This window comes from Podarcis tiliguerta (assembly GCF_965153285.1).
Source record: "Podarcis tiliguerta genome assembly, chromosome: 1".
NCBI classification, from domain to species: Eukaryota; Metazoa; Chordata; class Lepidosauria; order Squamata; family Lacertidae; genus Podarcis; species Podarcis tiliguerta.
In genome coordinates, this window is record NC_139534.1 from 39,566,551 (window position 1) to 39,583,621 (window position 17,071).

The following is a 17,071-nucleotide window of genomic DNA, read 5'->3' on the forward strand; positions in this document are numbered from 1 at the left end:
CTATTTTCAAGTAAGTGCATATTATCCAACATGACAGTAATGATCAATTAATCTAATAAATAACTCGGAGAACGTAAAACCCATATATACAACGAACAAGAGAGGGTACTATCGATTGCTGTCTGAAAGAACACTTTTGCCGAGCCTCTTAATGGTTCATTAATCTGCTTTAAAATTCACTGTGTGCATTTGGATCTTTGAAGAAAAGCACATAACAACATAAAAGACCAGGTTTTCACCATAAAGGGGAGAACATAATTCATTTGCAATGATATTTTTAGAGGTTCCCATGCTCTTATGTCGTTACTCCAGAGCCTCGGCTCCCTGGCAGTGCTTCTCTTCTGCTTTGTCTTTATTGCAAGGTGTTCCATTAATCCTTCAATAGGGTGGGCTAATGAGGTAAATGCATAGGAGGAGGAAACTTACAACCAGAAGTGTCTCGCTCACAATGGGTAATTGTTAAGGAGCCTGGAACGAGATAAGTGCAGGATAAATATTAACCCACAACACTTGATACAGAATTTACATGGTACCGCACCCAGACTTACCTAGAAATGCATGAAAAATAAATAAATCAAGGATTAGATTCATAGTCTGTATAAGGCCAAATGAGATGTTATGCCAAATACACAGCTGCCACTGAAAATGGCATGTGTGTGACTAATTTCCCCTTCCTCTCTGCAATGCTAACTGTATCATGATAGTTCATCTTTATTAGTCCATGCCAGCAGCCAATGATGTGGCGCAGCAGTGGGGAAATGCAGGATGTTGTGGCATTAGGAGATGAGCAAGTTCTGCCAGCTATTACAAAGGTGCTGGGAGGCGATGCATACCTTCAGTTTTCAGTGGCTATTCCATATTTCTCATGTTGCATTAAGTGCCCCATGTAAGTGCTGCTTCTAGTAGACATGCAACAAGAGTGGCAACAATAGAGAGGTCCTTTTCAGTAGTGGAATGTTCTCCCCAGCGATGATCACAAAGTACTGACCATATCTGATTCTTTCTGTTGCTTGGTGTGATTTGCTGCTGGTTGGTATTTTAATGCTGACCATGCTGATGTTGTGTGTTTTGCTGCAGTTTATTATAGGATTACTTTTAGAAACTCTCTCTGGTGCTTAATTTTTATGTAATTTTGTATCTGTATTGCATTTTTTTGATGCAAGCCATTTTGAGATCTCTTGTGGTATAAGATGATAAATAACAATAATTTGGCCCTCGGTAAGTCTCAACTACATTTCAGACAATATTGCTTTGTATTTATAATTTCATATTTGGAGCTACAAACCATGGTTACATAGAATTCTAAATGACTAGATCCTGAAATAGCTGTTTTACTAAAATAAAGTTTTAGGAGGCTGGATACTGAACCCTTCCTTTGTAGAAAAGGTAATTAGATGCTCCATTGCAATGCAGTGCAAGAGAAAGAAGAAACACCATCCCAGTGCTTTCCTCTTTTAGATTGCAGTGAAACCATGTGGCTGCTTAAATGGTGGAACATGTATCACCAACATCAACTTCCCTCCGGGTGTTGGTGAATATCTCTGCATATGTCCCAGTGGATTTGAACAGGAACTTTGCCAGAACAGCCGTAATGACTGCCAATCAAACCCATGTGGGATTGGCTCCTGTATCAATGGAAAAGATAGTTACATTTGTAAATGTCCAGCAGGTTGGAAAGGTAAGCAGAATTTTGCATTTTTTTCTGGAGTCTCCTTACTGTTTTCTGGTCAAATTTAGAGGCAGTCTATATACTACTCCTGGTATGTGGAAGTAGTGTCTGGCACACTGAATATCATCTTTTCCACATGGCGGGATTAATGCATAGAACCTAAGGATGGACTAATCTGTCAATTTCAATCCCTCATTTTCCCAGTTTTAAGTTTAGTTCACTACATTGTGATTTTTTTCTTTAAAAATCTTCACAAAAATTCATCAGCATTCCTTTGGTTGGTAAACTGCCAGGTAAAATTTGGAGAGGTGCAAATGGATTTTGGTCCATATATTGTTTTGGGAAGTAAAACTTAGATAGTTTTGCATTAAATTGTTAACCAAACCAAATTTCTCTCCCACTCCTTTGAAGCAAGGAGACAGAATCAGTCATTTTCTACTTACTAACTCTGGGACACAGGCTTCTGACCACCGTTCCCCACTACTGTACTTTGTTGCTTAATTGTTGCAGATTAGGTAACACAAATGATTCTGACATCTGACACTTGTGACCTGAACTGACACCTCAGGATAATCAAAACACAGATTGAGGAACTTTGGAGTATTTCCACACTAAGGCCCTTTAGTACATCTGAGACATTGCTTTTCTACTATTAGCACAAAATACAAATACAAATTCCACACAGCAGCAAATATATCCCATTTATTACCTAGCAATATCGTTTTTCTGGTCAATGTCTTTCTAATATCTTTCTTCAAGTCAATCAAATTCACCAAAGTTGCTTTCAGCAAATGCTAATTGAAAGCATCTTGGTTGCTAGTTCAGACCATTTAGTTGCTTCCTCTTCTTCCTAGCTGGGAGATTATAAACAGACTTATTTGCTCCCTGAGTAGCCACTCTGAATTACCACAATGTCAGTTTCTCTTCCCCTGGGGTGGGGGTGGGGCTTTAATTATTTATTTGATAGGCTATTCAGTCTATAAGTCAGAAGCTATTCATTACCACTAATATATTAAATTCAATCCCTTATCTTGGAGCTTAAACAGATCTCCATTTCCAAGCAGACATCTTCAGCAAGCAAAATAGTCACATTTCCAGTGAAGCCGTGATTTAAGTAATCGAGGCTTTCTAAGAATATGATCCCATGTTAATTTCTGGAGAGAATGAATTTCTTTGCAAAAGGGTTTAAGGCCAATATGTACAATGATTTATTACAAAAGAAGGTGTGCAACAGATGATGCTAACCACCAAGCAAAAGGGGGGATCTCAGTTCTTTAGATTGTAAGATAACAGGGGAATATAGTAATCTTTTAAGCTTGTCCTGACAGTAGCAAATACAGTGTGAACAATGGGGGCCCTTCGCTCCATTTATCAATAATCATAGGGAAAGTGATCTGCTTCAGTTACCCCCTTTTCCTTCAGGTTCATGTAAATAAAATATTCACTGTTTTTGCCATTATTTTCCTGTAGCAAGTAGGCTTGGGGAGGGGAAACCAAATAAACAAATGATTGAGTGAAATAGGAATATCTCTCACCTGTTTTAATGGCAGGTGAAAAATTATATGCAAGTGCAGCAGAAAGCCAGCTGGGAAGGTAGATGATTTCACTTCAGGGCAGGTTCCATTACAGCAATAAAAGCTTATCCTTGATGTTGTGTTTATGTCTCAATTCCCCAGAAAGCCATCAATAATCTAATGAGAAGGCAATGCTGTACTGCTCAAGTGACAAGACTGTTTCAGCGTCACTTCTTTACAAATGATAGCAAACAGATAGTAGGAACAAAGACACGAACTCTTTAGAGAGCACCTTAAGTATCATCTCTGGAGAAGCAACTCGTGGAGAGTGCAGGAAGCATTGTTATGCATACAGAAATACAAGGGCAATCTTAATTCCTCTCTGCTGTCATTGATAAGGCAACATTAATTTTGGATGCATGCCAGGGGAACAGGTAGAGGGCTAAAGATTTTTTAAAATGAGCAAGAGCCATGGGAATGCCTGTGTAGAATGTGGGCCCAGAGTTCATTCACAGTAATTTTAAACTTCCATTCGATACCTTCCCACTGAGACATCTAAACGCATTGACAGATATTTAAAGGGTTTGGTGCTGATGCTCATTGCCACCATTTTCTGTACATAAAGAGCACAGTGAGGAGCACAGATATCGACAAGTTAAAAAATAAGGGGGGGGGGGAATTATTCACAAGGGAAAGCACACCCTTTCCTGCCTTCCCTTTGCAGTGTCCTTGTGTAAAAGAGTGTGAAGATTTTCACAGTTAGGGAGAGAAATGCCCCTTTTGCTAAGTTGGGAGAGCTCTAGTAATGTGTGATTAGATGCTCCAAAAGGCTGTTGAGGGTGCACATTAGAATGGACTTTGAAGAGATGTGGACCTGGATAGAAAACACCTGCATTTGGATGCGGAATCAGTCCTGGGCTTGTCACATCGCTCTCCAATGAAACCAACATACAGAGAAACAAGGAATGCTTCCATCAGGACTGTGGATGCTATGCATCAAATTGTCTTTCCATTGTGACTGCACTACACTGGCACACACAAATATTTTCCCGCTCAGATTGCCTCCATTTTGTTTCCAAATTTACATTTTGCCTCTCACCTACCATGTTGTCTACCTTGGGTTGCTAAGATGGCAAGGGCTATCAACCAGAAACAAGGGTGCTGGATTGACCAGGCTAGCCCCTACCATCTATCAAAATGAAAAACAGTGTCCTAACCCCTAAGTGTCATGGGCTGAAGAATTCTGATACACGCAAATGCCAAACCTCCCTGCATGTGTCCTAATGTAATCAGTAGAACACTCATCCACTCATTCATTATCAGTACCACAAGGCCTGTGCTCTTTTATGGTTTTCCTAGCACCACTTGACCTGTCCATCATCTTGTTCCCGTTTTCAAGAAAGTGATCCTAACATCACCATTGCTTTTTCTCCCTCTGGAAAACCCATATCAGCAGAAACCATAACGTTTATTTCCTAATTTTTGAATGGTTTTTGGGTTCCTGAACCAAGAGATTAATCATACAATCAGAATGATTAATTTGATAACAAAGATATGGCAAAAGCCATTCATAAATAAAAATATTGATCTTACAGAAACTTACAAGCAGCAGATCCCCCAAACCAAAGATATCTGAGAAATTTGGGTTCTAAAGAATATCTGTAGGAGAGGGGGTAATTAGTAATTTAAAGCATCATGTAATTTACGTATATGGGAACAAACAACCTGCCCTGAACCAACTGGTGAAGTTTACTTTATCTACTATAGCAGAAGAGCTAAACAAAGCTTCAAATATTTTGTGTAGCTAAGATTATCATTGTCACTTAATGAACCCCATGTTGATTAAAGAAAAGCGCCTGGTTAACAATCTGTGCTGACCTTCCAAAACACATGATCAGATTTCCAACCACTCTCTGCAACCCATTTCTTAATAGCAGATTGAACTGCAGCAATTCACTGATTATCCTGTTTAGGTCCATCTCTCTCTCTTACACACACACAGTTTCACCTGTATCAAATTTCTATCCAAATCATGGAGACAGCTCAGATTGTTTTTTCTTCCAGCCGGTCAGCAAAAAAACTTTTTTGCACAGCTTTGGTTAGCAAACTCAAAGGCCCAAATAGTGACTCTAGATTTCAAATTATATGATAACATTGCCAGGATAAAAGGAAAACAAGAAAAGCAGGAGCCGCAATGTGAGAAAAGGGGGTTATTCATTTCCTTTGGGTAGCTAATGCTTTTCACCATAACTCTCAAGGTTCCACATTTTTGATAGCAATAAGCTGACAGTAATGAACAGTGAAGCAGCAGCAGGATGAAATGAACCAGTGGGGAGTTTGGGTGGCAAATGAATGACATATTCTTCAATGAGTTTACAGCTGAGACACCTGCCTAGTATGCATGAAAGTTTAAGCTTAGGATTAATCAGAGGCTTTTCTGTTTATTAACCTCCACTGTGTTTTTCCTGGCACAGGGCTTACTTGTCAGGAGGATACAAATGAATGTGAAGAGGAACTTTGTTTTCCTGGTGTCTCTTGCACAAACACAATCGGATCTTACACATGTGGCAACTGCCCCAATGGGATGCAAGGTGATGGTAGAAGCTGCAAATGTGAGTATTCTTTGTTTGTCTGTATTTATTTTTATATCATTTCATGTGTGTGTGTATGTCTATGTGTGTGTATGTATATGATTAAGCAATATATATGGGTATCCCATCCTGCATACATTCTGGTGCTTGTCTACAAAAACTGTTGCATGTGAAAAGGTGTAGAAATAAAAATACTACACACACACAAACCCCAAATTCTGCATCAGAATAGGCTGGATGCTTCAAGCTGAGTAACCCATGCCATGCCATGGAACATGCCATCTTCTTTTTTGCACAGTATAATCAGCTTTGGTTAAAAAGTAAACAGGATTAAGACTGAGCCCTGATGCCTGGTATCCTGGCCACTAGAAGTTCTTCACATGGCTTCTGAAAGCCTTCCTCTCACCACTATACATAGAACCAGCCCCTTCAAGTGGTGGATCAAGCATCAATCCCTCCTCAAGGGTTTTTTGTCATTTGAGGCATGATGCTTGAAGGGGGCAGATTCCGTTTTTTGAGTCTAGCAGCTCATGCATGCTTAGTTGCAGGGGGAGTTTTATTAAAAACTTAAATATAAAAAGTACAATCACAAAAATAGTTTTTTAAACTAATTGAAACCATATTTTAAATTGGTTAATAAAGAAGGAGGATTATTCCCATCCACATATTCTATATTTCTTGGTAGCTGCTAGGATGACTGTTTAAACACAACAGAATGAGCCAAATTCTCCGTTTCTTGCCCAGCTGCATTCAAAGATCTGGGATGGAGGGACTTCAAACTCTGACAAATGGAAAAGTCCGTCTTTGAAATCCTGTTACATAACAGGATTCCAGTTCATCATAACAGGCCTCATCAATGTGAAATGTCACTTATATACTAGACCAATTCTATTTTAGTTTTCATTATTTAGCAGCTTATTTTTCAACTCAAGTCGACTGATTTATGATGACTTTTTTGATATTGCACCTCTGTATTTTTGTTTGTTAAACCATAACATATCTCTGACGATTTGGCCGTACTCAAAATTTTGATTTTCTTCTAGTGCCCTCACTCTTCAGACTTTATAAACTTGATTGGTTTAGAGGTTATGCTCACCCAAACCTTTATTTCTTTTTGTTGTAGCCTCCTCACACAAGAGATACATTTTATTTACTTAAAAATCAATAAAAATCTAGTTACAAAAATATGTCAGTGGGTGAGCGCTGTGCGTGTGTGTTTTAACCCTGACTTCAAGAAAAGCGTGTGATGCTCAGAATTCCCTGAGCTGGTATTAGAGAGGGTGTTTAATGAATCATTCACTTCATTATGCATAAAATAATTTATGAACACTCCTGAGGATCTAGCCACCTGCCTTCTTGATTTTTCTGTTTGTGTATACTTGTCTATTAACCTTCAGTGTGGAGAAGAAACAAATTAAATGAACTAAAGAGGGAATGGCCAAGAGCTTCACTCTTTTGTTGATTATAAAAGAAAACAGCACTGTGTGTGTGGGAGAGAGAGAGAGAGAGAGAGAGAGAGAGCGTGTGAGGATAACAATAGCTTACAACTGAGGAATCCTAGAATCAATGTACCATCTATTGTAAAGTTGATTAAATCTTTCCTTGCTTAAATTTACAATTTAGCCTGATATAAACAGCTTTCTAGTCCTTTGCTTGAGTTCAGGGCATTTTGTGGCTGCCTTGAAGTGCATCTGTGTTTTGTGTGGGTTAATTCGATTAAGTGTGACTGGAGAAAGGAAGATTCAATTAAAGTCTAAGCAAAATCCTGCCCTTAGCCAAAATGTAGTTGCTTATTTGCACACAGCCAAGCTTTTTAAAAGCTTTCTTTGACATAACAGTTGTACCAAGCCTAAATAAGCAACTTCACTGAAGTAATGAAAACAGTTATTGCTTGCAAATTCCTTTTTCATGGAAGATTTTCTACTGCCTTGCCAACTTGGCTTGGAATGACATTCCAAGATATAAGAAGAGTTACTGTTCTGAGAGCTGAAACAAATCTGATTCAATAACTGGATTGCCTGGCTTTCCAGAAAAACAAAAACCCATTGGCATGTAAAAGCAGCTGCAGAGACCTCCAAATTTGATTAGAGCAGCCGTGCTGAGGGACAGTGTTTTAATCCTCATCGCCTTATGCAGCAGAATATCTGAAGACATGTGGGAATGGAATGAGGGTAGAAAGAGTTCCACAGCCCCAATGCTAGCCAAGGTCAGACAAGTTGGATGTTACACCACCATTGTTGCATGGCAATAACGAAAGTATTGTTTTATCTCTGTTGGTGACACTGGTTATTGGAGAGACATAGCCCACTCTGGCGGATGCAAGAATATGATGCAAGAAGCTGCTAGCTGTCTCCTAAAGCCCATACTTTAAAAGCCTCCCATACGTTACATCTGAGGCACATCTGTGGCTTATTACCAAGATATGGGCCATTAAGTCAGCCTTGAGGGCTTTTTTGTTATATTTTGCTTTATTCATCACAACAGCATTCCTTCATTAGCACGTATCATGGCGGCTCCTCTTTTGTAATCAATGCCTTATCCTCAGCTGGGTCTCCAACGCTAACGCCTATGCTCATCCCAGCACCACGCAAAGTCCCACAAATCCTCATGCCTTGGAAAAGTTTCAGCTATATGTTGTGCGCGGTAGGTGGACTATGCTAACCTGTGCCTAAAGCGCCACCGTGAGTAATGGCTCCCCAACATTTGATGGAAAATATTCACACTTGCCTTCTCAGTGAAGCTAGCCAGTAGCTAATTGCTTTGAAACATGGCTCCAAGTGGAATATTCAGTCTCTAACTTATTGGAGGAAATTAATATTTTAAATAGTCTCCGATGGACAATTTACTTGATTTACTTCCTTGAGCACTTTAAGCAAGAGTGTCCAAAGTACAGCTCTTGAGCCAGCTGCTGCTTGGAGACGTCACAGTGTAGTTTGGCAACGATCCATTTGGTATAAATGCAGGCTAGAGCTGGAGTAAGGCCAGCATGATTTTGTTTTTAATTGGCCAAGGTAATGTGTCATTTTAGTCCCTCCAGCAAAGTCTGTTACCTTATCAAAGGTCGTTTGGGTAGCAAACTTCTCTTTGCATGCCCTCCATTAGATGTGGATGCTAAATTATATCTTGTTTTGATGAGACTCCAGATGCTGACTCATTTGACCGCCTTTGTTCCCCAGTTGGCTTCTGGGATAACATCCTGGAGGGTTATCTGATTTGATGTTAAGTCTTCATTTCCATCATTAATCACAGCAAAAACTAACGCCGTGCTTCTTTCACCTCTGCTCTTTTTTATTACAGTTGAGGACAGTGCTGACATGACAGAAGCTTTCATTAATGATAATCATAATCCTAAAGGTGAATGGAAAAAGAGTGAAGGTAAACAGCCAGTCATACCTCTAGAAGCGAAGACGTTGTCTGCAATTAAGTATGTTAATATTACTGATGTTCATGGTAAGTGAAGTGTGATTAGATGAGTGTCAAAAGGTTTCTTTTCAGACTTGGTTGTGTATGTACATAGCTGTCACTGGTTGCACAAAACTAGTCTCCTAAACAGTCTTTGCATAAAAGCTTAAACATATGGATTGAAAAAGCATACAAATCACTTTTAAATAACATTAGCTCTTCAATGTGTTGGCAAGGATATTAATTATGATTGATAAGAAGACTGGGTGACTGCCTGTGATTCTTAAATTATGGGATTGGGCCCAATAAAGCATGGATGGGCAACCTTCCAGGTGTGACCTTCCAAGAAGCTGTTGGACTTCCTATCAGCATCAACCAGTATGGCCAATAGGAAAGGATGATGAGAGCTGGAGTCTAACAACATCTGGAGGTTGAAAGGTTCCTTATCCCTGTTTTAGGGACACAATGTTGCTGCTATGAGAGAAGGAAGTTCCCGCCTTCCTGTTATAGAACAGCAGATTCCTGTCTAGCCAAGACTGGGGGGTTGACCCTATCTACTAAGGAAATAAAAGATAAATAATATAAAGCATGCATAGAAAAGTTAATTCTGCCCAATGCACATGGGGTTGTGGTTTCAAAAGTACATAAGAAGAATTGTATCTAGCCCAGCATCATTCTTCCCATAGTAGACAACAGGATGTCTCTTGGAGGTCTGCAAAGCCCTTATTATCCTCCTGCTCCTTCCCAGCAACTGGAATCCAATGGGGCACTGTTTCTGAACATGAAAGTTCCATTTAACCATTGTAACTGACAGCCATTGAAGGACCCTGTCCTCCAAAATCCTCTATAAAGTAGGGGCTGATTGATCTTTCTGTTCCTAGTCTGTGTTCTTTGGCAGTTTTTTAAAAAAATATTCATGTTATTCCATTTCTGCATTCAACCAAGAATTGGGTTGTTGTTGTTTTTGTTACTCCCTTCCAAATGCAACCACTGCCACCACAACCCATTGCAGAAACAGAATAGAATGATGATGATGGAATTTAAACATGCAGTTTCCCCCCAAAATATCTAAATGTGCGTTTTGAGGACTTTAAACTGCTTCCAACTGCCATGAAAATCCAGTAGATTGTTCAATTCTGTTCTGCACATTATTCTGAAAGGTGCAGATCAGGCAACAGCGGAGTTAATAAATGACAGGAAAACTACATCTGCTAAATTGCCATGCCAAGCTACTGTTAAAGGCACAGGGTCAGGATCAATGTGTTTTTTTGATTTCCCTAAGTAATGTGAAATGCCACTTTTTCCATACAAGCAAGTGTGAGGGGAGGCAATGTTGCACCCAGCCCTAGAGGAAATAGGTGGTGACGTTAAAGTTCCAGACCCATGTTTGCAAACTAAAATGAGATTTGGGGGGATGTTTCAAGGGGAAACAGGCTTTAAGCAGGAGGGTGGAGCACTCCCTTCTCCATTGGTCCTTTCCAAAGCACCCTCTCCAACAGATGCTCTGCAAAGGAAAGAGGGCCTCTAGGGCTTCCATAGATTTGCTTGTGGTGAAATATACGTTGTTTGCCTCCTACTAATGCAGCTTCTTCGCTTACGTAATTGTTCCCCAGCACTGAAAAATTACCATTTCTATTTCACTCCTGATAAATGCCAAGCACCTTTGAATAGTAAACTTTAAAACATGTAATTAGAAGGCTAATAAATCTTGCCTTAATGAGAAACAGCTGGCTTGATATGTTGCGCCTTCAGGGTTTTCTTATGCTTGGCACACAATTTTGGGACATTCAACATTAATTATATTTTAAAAGAGTAAAAATAATGGAAAGCCTTGGCCAAAGCTCATATTAGCTCCCTGCTTAACTTTTTAATTAACTTTCCCGTTAATAGTTTAATATTGAGAAATGGCTCTTGGATACTGTTTTAGGTCATGGAGCAGTTCTGCCACCCATTACTAACTGTGCCAACAGACCTTGCTTTCCTGGAGTTGTCTGCATTGACCGTAAACCTCCAGATATTGGATATCTCTGTGGCCGATGTCCAACAGGTTTATCTGGAAATGGACGAATCTGTACAAGAGCATCAAGACCAGGTACCTGCCTTTCGTTTGGGAAGTTAAATATGATGATGATGATGATGATGATAAATAATAATAATTTTATTTATATCCCGCCCTCCCCAGCCAAAGCCGGGCTCAGAGTGGCTAAAAAGTAAACACAGCATTCTAAAATCAATTCTTTCTAAAATTAATTCAGAATCAAATTAATGGCAACCATTAGTCTAAATAAGTTGGATATTGGGTGGTAGACTTTTTATATACATTGTAGCATTATATTTCAATGTTAGCATTTTACTCAATGAGTAAAAGAAAAGGAGCATCAGAATGCCAGGTCATACTATTTGTCCAACCAGCCCAGGATTTTCAACTCCGACAAAAAGAGGCTCTTGGAAACTTGATCCTCTGAACTGAAGCTGCTGGAGATTGAACTTGGAACCTTATACATGCAGTACATGTGCTCTACCACCAAGCTACTGAGACTTCATCGCAGCAGTTGTGCTCTAAAACAAACCATCTTTTTGAAATGGGAGCTGAAAGCAGCTCCCGGTTTATAGCATCCACAAGCTAGTCAATAGTTTAATACTATGATGTCATTGGTCAGCTATACCTACTTTCCTTGTTGACTGTGATCAGAAGGTCAGCGGTTTGAATCCCCGCGATGGGGTGAGCTCCCATTGTTTGGTCCCTGCTCCTGCCAACCTAGCAGTTCAAAAGCATGTCAAAGTGCAAGTAAATAAATAGATGCCACTCCGGCGGGAAGGTAAACGGCGTTTCTGTGCGCTGCTCTGGTTTGCCAGAAGCAGCTTAGTCATGCTGGCCACATGACCCGGAAGCTGTACGCCGGCTCCCTCGGCCAATAAAGCGAGATGAGCACCATAACCCCAGAGTCAGCCACGACTGGACCTAATGGTCAGGGGTCCCTTTACCTTTACCTATCTCAACATTACCCATTTAGAAACAGATCCTTGCATCAATGACAGGGGGTATTTGATAATAAAAATGTTCAGACTATCTCTCGGTAGTGTGTTGCACATGTTCTAGCTCTAGTTTTCAAACACTGATTACTTTATTAATTTCTATATTTGGATTATGAAGAGTGCTGTGATGATAAAGAGGCAACCCCCAGGTCTTAGGGACATGGCAGAAACAAGGCACATGGCCACAAAAAAGAGTTCAAGGTTTTGGCTATCAACCAATCAGATTTCTTTTCTTTTTTTAATTTTCCCAATTATTCATAGCCTCTGGAAGGACAAACAGGATAAATTATCCTTGTCTGCTAAATGGTGCCTGAAACTTCATCAAAAAGCTTGTCAACTGTTCATTTAGAATTCTGAGGAAGGTTTTATTTAATTATTTAAGTATTTATATTTCTTATGATATGACCCTTCTGCAAAGGTAGCACTCACTTGTTGCACATTTTTAATATAATTTTAATTTAATACCAAATTCTAAGAGTGGCACAACTGGGGGGGGGGGGTTGACTGAACTGAAGCCTATGGGCTTTGGGGGGAAAAGGCTTCCATTCAATAGTTTGATGGTTTTTCAGTATGAGACTTTTCAGTTATTATGATGGAGTGCAAAACTTCAGTTAATCATTAGTTATACACGCAATTCTCTTTAAATGGGGCCTCCTGAATGGACAGTTTCCTATAATGAGCAGACTCTAGGAGCAGACTTTTTTATTTGAGCAGAAAGAAACATCAGTCATGCCATTCCTCTTTCTGTGTTGAAGAAAGGTGTAATCCTAATTGAGAAAAAAGACCGCAAGTAGAACTTATAGATGGTCATTTGGATTTGCATCTCTCATCCTTGAGGAACAGGTGAATACAGATAACCAACTTGTGAAGTAGTACAAGTGAGGATTTCCTAAATTTGTGCTAAAGTAAAAAAAAAAAAAAATGAAGTGTGAAAGTATAGGTGCAGTCCTTAGTCATTGCTTCATTGTTCTTTGTTTAGCAAAATAGATTATTATTAACATGTTCTTACTAAGCCTTTTAAAGGCTTTTCCATTTGTGGAGCAAAAGCTCAGGGTTCCAGTTGTGTGGCTGCACCTCTATGTGTACAGGATAGGCTCAAGTACTTTATATAACCTGATGATTAAAGTGGATGAAATGGAAGAGTAGATAAATTAAATTTACATGCATGAAGTATTATGATTATTTGAATAATAGTTTCGATCTGCCAAAGAACACTCTTCCAGTTCCTAAACAAAGATCTCCTCTGACTAGTAAGATTCCAAGTGACATTTAAAATATTTAAACGAAAGGAGCTTCTTGGTGGCTCACACATTTTTCTGTCTTATCAGATGGTTTTGATTCAATAGTCATGATTTAAGGATTAAGAGATAAGCATTTATTCATACAAAAATTGCAAAATTGCCCATCTTTACCAAAGTGTTTTTGTACTCATGGGGGAAGAAAAATAAGCTTTTTCTTTTCTTTTTGCAAACAGGAAATTATTTTTCAAGACAGCACCTGGGAAGAAAAAAACATTCTGATTTATTGTCACCAAGTGCTTTATTGTAACTGACTACTGCTTAGGGATAGGAGTGAAATCTAGTGCTATTTGTGAGCTCCAATTATTGCCCCTGTTCCATACATCAGCTTCTGAGATGCATTTTCTTACTCTGGTAAAGAGAAAAGTAGAGCTTTTCTCTTGTAGATTTTATTGCTGAACTGTATTTTCTCTTTCAAATATGACAACAATGAAAATTGCATAAAGGCTTATTAGCTATGAGAGAGCAGCTTAGCACACTATTTGTTAGTGTTGCAGAGCAATACTTTGGGTGAAGTTACTCTCAGGTTTGCACCTGCCATTACTGAGCAGCAGCCTCTAATCAACTCAAGCTTTATAGTCAGAACTGGGATTTCCAAGGTTGTCTAGTGCAAGTCCCTACAGTTGCGTGTTACGATCCCAAGACCTCCCCCGATAAATAAAGACACAATTGACATGGAATTTCGTTTAAGGTTATTGGCATAATTTTGGCCACAACTTTATTGATTACAGATCGTGAGTGGTTTGCTTAGGCATTGGTTCCCGACTAGCTGCACCTGACCTCAGCAGGGCAGCACTGACGCCTGGACTCCAGCTGACATCAGTAGGGGAAAACATCCTGGGGGAGCATTGGACCAGGTTCAGACTGAAGCTCACCCCAGATGCTCCCAGGGGCTCTGGCGTGGCCCTAACCCCTAGAAGGGGATCGGACAAAAGCAAGGCAAGCCCCTGGATTTCTTTAACAGAATACCCTTTCGCACATTGGGGGGGGGGGGAGGCAGGTGTGACAACCTCCCTTCGACCACACCTTGAACCAATGCCTAACCACCAAACCTTACAAAGTTGCGACGATTTGCTATGCGGCAGGCAAAATCCAAGTGGCACAAGCCAATCAGCCAAATGGGAAAATTCCTAGCGGGCCCCTGTCCCAAGAACGGATGACCCACAACAGCATAGCAAGGTCATAGCAAGACCATAAATATAGGGAGGGTGATCCGCTGCATGAGGCACTAAGAGGAAACTCGACGCAACATGCAGCGGTATATATGGGTCCCTCAGTTAATGCATGAAATGATTCCATTGTCCAGATTTACCCCAGCTACCGAGGGACCACCAACTGGGTTCTTATGGCTACCAATCACTCCCACCCACAACAGGAATGAAGTCAGTCTTGATGATCTCACCACAAAGCATGCTCTCTGGGAGGAGGACACAATTTGCTGGGACCCCACTAGTAAAGCATGCTTAATAGTGCTTGGGTGGCCACTTGCTTTGCAATTTCTAATGAAACGGAGGCAGTGTGTTCCACTGTCGAAACAGCCCAGTGGGCCTCTGCTGCTGTCCTTCCCTGGCACTGCATCTAGTGGCTGCTTGTATTTGATCACCCAGCTGCAGGGTTGTTGGCCATGGTAGCACTCACTGCACCTGCTAGGTCACAACCAGCCTCTCCCTGCCTGGATGGGTTCAACCAGTGACTGCACTGTAATATGTGATGGGGGCAAATCAGCTGCTTGGCTCTGACTATTTTTCCCCTGCAAGAGGACAGTGGCCAAAATGGCTGTGTTATTTCAGGCTGCACTTTTTTTAGTCATGGCATGTCAAAACATGCATTTTGAGGTGCTGTGCCTGAGAAAAAGTGCTGTTGGGGGCCCCATAATCTCGTACAGGTCACATAACTCACGCAGGGGTACAGGCCCAGAAGATGGCACCCTGGATTTGGGCAGTGTAGTTTGGGATGGGATGCAATGCCCAGCATTCAGTGCTGGGTGCCAAAGCCTTGCATTGTGGGAGATAAAGCAAGGCTACTTCCTATTTCTCACCAGAGCTGATTGGCTACCATCCTATTGCAGCATATGCCAGTCTAAGGTGGGAGTATATGCAGTGCTGCCAAGTGGTGAGCACCAAGATGATTGGCAGTGGGCAACGGATAGTGAGGGCCCATATAAGTTTAGCCCTGGTTATTCCCATGCACATAATTTTGAGGCTTATACCTTGATATTTGCCAGTTTTATTTTGTGGTTGTTTTTTTTTTGATTAACAAAATGCATTAAAAAAAGATATCAACTAGTTGAGGGCCTAATATATTTTCTTTCATATAAGCAGTAACAATAATATAAATATGATTGAGTGTTTTTGTCCTGCCCTTTTACAATGTTGTGAGAAGGGGTTGCTGTTTAAGCACGCACACACACACGCGCACACACACACACACAGAGATTCTATGGAGTTCAGTTAGTCACAAAATTCTCTGGATCAGGTGCTAGGTATTAGTGATGCTGTCTATAGCCTCATCCAGCCTGGTTCCTATGTGCATTTCTCCACAGGAGTTCCATCTTTCCCAGGGAGTGTAGGGAGAGATTAAACTTTGCGGGGGGGGGGGGGGGTAGCAGTTGGCTTGCATGTACAATTCAGCTTTTCCACTCCATCCACAAGGGATAAATGCAGACTACAAATAAAGAGGAGGGATGGTGCAATTAAAGAAAATGGGATTTGATCTGAAACCTGCTGAGATTTCTTTCAGGGATAGCTAGGAAAAATCTAAGCAAAACAATGTCTTGTTGTGTTGTAAAAATAAAGGGCATATCGAAAGAAGAGGAAAAGGATGTCATCGTGTCAGAGTGTTGTGCTATACATTCAGTGGTGGTAGGCGGCAAACTATTCAGATGTGCTGTGAAAATTACTGTGGACCCAGGGAAGTAATAGCTTTTTGCTTCTGGGATGCAAAATAAATCCAGTAGTACCCAGTAGATGTTACTGGAACTGCTGCTAGGAGTCATCCTACCTCTCAGGGAAAAATGAGTTTTCTACAATAATTTATCTTGCCTAGGCAATAGCTACTAAAAATCTAGACACTTAAGGGGGAAAAAATACTACAGGGAAGTTTTCTACGGAGTATTCAGTGACCTAGATATAACACCCAAAGGTAGACACGATGGGAAGAATATTTTAGATAATTTAAAAGATAAATGATTTCCAGCCTTGCTGATCCATACATTCCATCAATCTAGAATATGTTAAGCACTCCAAATCCAGATGATATATTTAGCAAGCAATGTAGCTCAGCAACAGAAGACCCATGAATCCCAAGCTATAAAACCACTAGGGAGAGGCCCGTGTTACAAGCCATGAATAATATTTGCATTCAATCACAACATCTACCGCAGATTACTTCCCTTTTCTAACAAGGCCCTGCTATTTTCCCCTCCCCCCAACTCCACTTAAGCAATTGCACTTCCTTCCTGAGTTTTAATAGAGAAGACTAACAACCCAACTACTAAGTATCTAAACAGAGGAAAATTGTGTGTAATTGTGAGAGGATTTTGTAATTATTTAAATGTAGGTG

General features: G+C 40.3%; 1 protein-coding gene and 1 long non-coding RNA gene across 2 annotated transcripts in view; one reads left to right on the forward strand and one right to left on the reverse strand.

Annotated features, from left to right (window-relative positions):
* LOC310665022 overlaps positions 1–17,071 on the reverse strand; it is a 372,424-nt gene that overhangs the window by 193,966 nt on the left and 161,387 nt on the right. The gene's annotated exons all lie outside the window — the stretch shown is intronic.
* The window catches only part of LOC310660400 (von Willebrand factor D and EGF domain-containing protein-like), a 204,295-nt gene that overhangs the window by 117,192 nt on the left and 70,032 nt on the right, over positions 1–17,071 (forward strand). Inside the window, exons 18-21 of the mRNA XM_083405101.1 lie at positions 1,459–1,678; positions 5,658–5,795; positions 9,072–9,224; positions 11,104–11,268. Coding sequence (XP_083261227.1) covers positions 1,459–1,678; positions 5,658–5,795; positions 9,072–9,224; positions 11,104–11,268 — 676 coding nt within the window. The remainder of the gene's footprint in view (positions 1–1,458; positions 1,679–5,657; positions 5,796–9,071; positions 9,225–11,103; positions 11,269–17,071) is intronic.